The 4,161-nt window shown below is 23.8% G+C and overlaps 1 protein-coding gene across 1 annotated transcript in view; it reads right to left on the bottom strand.

Moving 5' to 3' along the window:
* Window positions 1–3,497: 3,497 nt before the first annotated feature.
* Window positions 3,498–4,161, bottom strand: part of LOC112594069 (DNA-directed RNA polymerase II subunit RPB1-like) — a 4,058-nt gene continuing 3,394 nt past the window's right edge. Inside the window, exon 3 of the mRNA XM_025338685.1 lies at window positions 3,498–4,161. This exon is cut by the window's right edge and continues 1 nt beyond it. Coding sequence (XP_025194470.1) covers window positions 3,611–4,161 — 551 coding nt within the window. The 3' untranslated portion in view covers window positions 3,498–3,610.

Below are 4,161 nucleotides of genomic sequence, written 5' to 3'. Positions count from 1 at the left end.
ACATTTTACTCAATTAAAAACATTGTACGTATGCTATTCATTGTGTAATACATTAATATTTTTGTATCCATCAATTCAAGATTTGAATTTACCATTCATACAGTACTTATAAGTTATATTAATGATCTAATAATAGAACAAAGAGAAAAAACCAATAAATTATCCACCAATTAAAATTCTTTGAATATACTTTTGTTTCAGGTGGTTAATATAATAATATATATGTACCTATATTATTCCTGTTTGTGGTTTTTGTTTGTAAATTATAACTCAAGTTTGAAATAAAAATTTTTTACTCATTAGAAATATCAGTGATATTTTTATTTTTATTTATATATTATAATTTTATTAAATTGAATTTATAAATAAAATGCGTTTTTAATGGTATGTAGTAATTAAATGATCTAGTTTAAAATTGAATTTCAAATCGTACAAATTGGATCACTTACCTTAGTTTAATTTTAATCAAAAGAAGACATTTTTTTTTTTTATTTAGGTAATGTATGTACTGTTAAAATATATATGATTTGGTGTTGTTTTATTTTAAATTTGAAAGCGATGATGAATCATATGTAAAATGACATTTTTGAAGTAAAAGTGTTCTCAAGATGATTTTTTTTTCATAATGTGATTACTGATTACAAACTTACTAAAAGCTTTATAATTTACACAATTTTAATATTTTTCAAACTATGAATTAAGAAAAATAATTTGTTTGAAGTATCATCTGTGTTCACTTTTCGATATTATTGAAGTTATATGAACTTTTTGGAGAATTTTTACTACTTTTAAAAGATATTTCAGGACACAAAAAAAAAAAAAAAAACTAAACTAATACTTCTTGTTCATAATAAAAAATACACTTATTTAGTACGTAACAATACACATTACGGTTATTAAAATTGATGAAATCTCTAAAATTACCAGTTATGTTACAGAAGTAAACTATACATACCCTGATTATAAAACACTAGCTATTTATATATATATTTTGAAATTCGTGCGGAAAAGTAATTTTAATTATTATAAATTGAGATACCAAAAAACGGAAACATCATTAAAGCTTGATAATTATTGAAATATTAAAGAATTGAAATTTAAATGTTCAAAATTTGGTACTGAATTTGTGTAGCAGATCATCGTGTTTTGAATAAGATATCCGCCTAGTTTAACTTTCCTTTATAATAATTTGTTTAGATTTTCATGTAATTAATATGATTTTATATAACTACATATAAAAGTTATGTTTTAGTATTAATTACAGTTAAATAATATAACTAGTTATAATATATTAGTAATTTTTGTATACAATTTCACTTTATCTGAAATTTCACTTTAACTGATAAGGTACATAAATACTGCAACATAATTGGTATGTCCATTACCAGTTTTCAAATGATCGTGTAGTAAACATTAAACATGATAAAATTAACTTAATAATATTATATACTAGGTACGCGATAACCACGACATTCTTTAGAGTTTGTTAATTATTCATAAGAGTATAATATTATTTTAAATTATTGTAATCCAACAATAGGTTTGCTTAAAATTTGGATTTAATATGGAATAAAATTGTGTTTTTATATAATAATTCTAGTAATAATGTACACAATATGATTTTGAACAATACATTTATTGTAAAAAACTATATTGGTATTTAGTTTATTTGGTGTTTTTGTTAACGATACTCACCATTCAGTAATATTCGTGTTGTAATAATTGTTGTTAAATCGAATTTTCATGCACGTTTTAGTTGTTTGTGTTTTATACCTAACGTCAAACAGTGAATGTTGGAAATTTAGCATAATTCGTTATAGTATGTTACCACGCGAGTGAATCTTAAGATGAACTTCAAAGTATGTTCAAAGATGTTACGTACCTACCTATTATATTATTTTATTACATAAAAATATCATTTATTATATATAGCATAAGTGCTATAGAAAAACAATTATATAATACTATTAAAATCCATAAAATTGTAACAATTACTTTATAATGGTTTTATAAAATTATAATTAACAAGATATTCAAGTGTTAGTGTTTAAATAAATTATTAGGTATAATTTTGATTTGTTTTTGACTTACACATGCGAATAAAAATAAAAAATAATGTATTCTTAATCTTTAAAAATTACATTCGTTTCATAATCTTTAAATTAAGTACGAGTACCTATAATTATTTGAATTTGACATTTTTTTTTGTTTGTATATTTTCATTTTATTTCTTGTAAAATGTCTATGTAGACTTACAATTCATCTGGCTGATTAATAATATGTTGGTATTTTATACATTTTTAATTTTTTCCCAGTAGTATCGATCAAATTACAATTATGTTTTATATTTTGATTCAAATGGCATAAATGCATACATTTTTTTATGTCTTAACAAAATATTAATTCAACTTCATTAACCATTATATTAATAATTTCAAAGTATGTTTATAAGATCAATATTAAAACGTGAATTAACTTAAAAACATATCAATCATTTTTGTTGTTATTATTGAATTTTGAACATTTGTTACTCTTTAGTATTTACTATTTTATTTTTAAAATAAACCTTGCAATTTCTGTTGTTAAAATAATTATGAATAAAAAATTAGATTAGTTATACTATTCATATTTAATCAACTAGATTATGATTATATATATTATACATTACTCATAATAATATTTAGAATATTTAAATATTATATAATATAATGTGTAATTCATCAATAATTATAATTTATTTATTATTTTATTATGTTCAAAGTCAAAAATGTATTTTCAATTTAACTTTTTTGTGTAAATTACATAATAAGTATCAAAAATTCTATAGTAAAAGCAAAACGGTGGGGTAAAAATTATATTATATATATATATATATATAAATACAAACCCAGTTTTCACTGTCATTTGAATAACAAAGCCATAGCTCAAGAGTTTTGCGGGGGCGACCAGATGAGTAATGAAAAAATCCATTTACGTTAATTATTTCATTTTTTCTTATATAGTCAGCAAATTTTTCTTTGTAAGAATTTTCGATAATATCTCATACAACATGAACTGTTTTAATATGTCAAGAACACACGGTTTTTTTTTTAAGTTATTTATGAACAAAAGTTCAAATATCTGTACAATTTTCATAGAATTATGTTTTTTTCTCTGAAAAGTACATCAGTTCTATTAATTAAGAATAATCACAAATATTAGTAGTTATATAAATCGAATAATTGAAAATATAAATCAATTATTACTATATATCATATAAGAAGCAGTTTTTTACCAGAAATACGTTTAACTCTAGATATTCTTGAAAAACATTATAATATTGTTTGGTAGAGTAAATACATTTAATAACAACTAATATTTTTAATTAAAAAAAAAAGTACGAAAAAAGTAAATTTTGAGAAATAACATATATTTATTAAGATAATAATAAATTATAATTTATTATTCAATAACATAGTTATTTAAAAACAAAACAAACAATAATTTTTTTATTCTTATTTAAACATTAAAAAAACTTAACAGTTAAGTTGTAACATTTATGATTTGGTATTCGAAGTTGAATTGTAATATAACTTCACTTTTTTATCGTGGTTGATAAATAGTGAAATAATTAGTATGACGGAGCTTCGTATTGTTTGGCTGAAACGCCATATGACGATTCCTGCTTGTTATACGCAGGTGCGTTATAAGCAGACTGTGCGCCATAAGATGGTTCTTGTTTATTGTATGATGGTGCGCTGTAAGCAGCTGGTGCTGATTTGTATGCTTGGGAGTCCTTGTTGTATGCTGGAGCTGATTTGCTGTAACCTTGAGCTTCTTCTTTTTTTACATCTGCGTTGAATCCGTTTTCGTCGGCGGTATACTCGACTGTTCTGCGGGAACCATCAGGCTCTAACAAAGTGTAGTATCCTTTTACGTGATATCCGTCACTTTCTTCCTTTTGGCTTTTAATGTCATATGTATGTTCATCATTTACGCTGTATTCGAATTTGTATGGGGCTGGTGCGTAAGATTCTTCAGCATAAGCTTTTTGACTTGGGTAAGATGGATATGCCGATGCGGAGTGGGATGGTTGTTTTTCGTAAGACGCAGCAGGAGCAGAATATGCTTGTGGCTTAGCTTCGTATGAGGGAGCTGAGTACTGGGCTACTGGGTACTTGG

Source organism: Melanaphis sacchari, unplaced genomic scaffold (assembly GCF_002803265.2).
Source record: "Melanaphis sacchari strain LSU unplaced genomic scaffold, SCAv2.0 Contig21_pilon_pilon, whole genome shotgun sequence".
Classification (NCBI taxonomy): Eukaryota; Metazoa; Arthropoda; class Insecta; order Hemiptera; family Aphididae; genus Melanaphis; species Melanaphis sacchari.
Note: the sequence above shows the minus strand (reverse complement) of the source record. Positions and strands in the feature narration are given on the sequence as shown.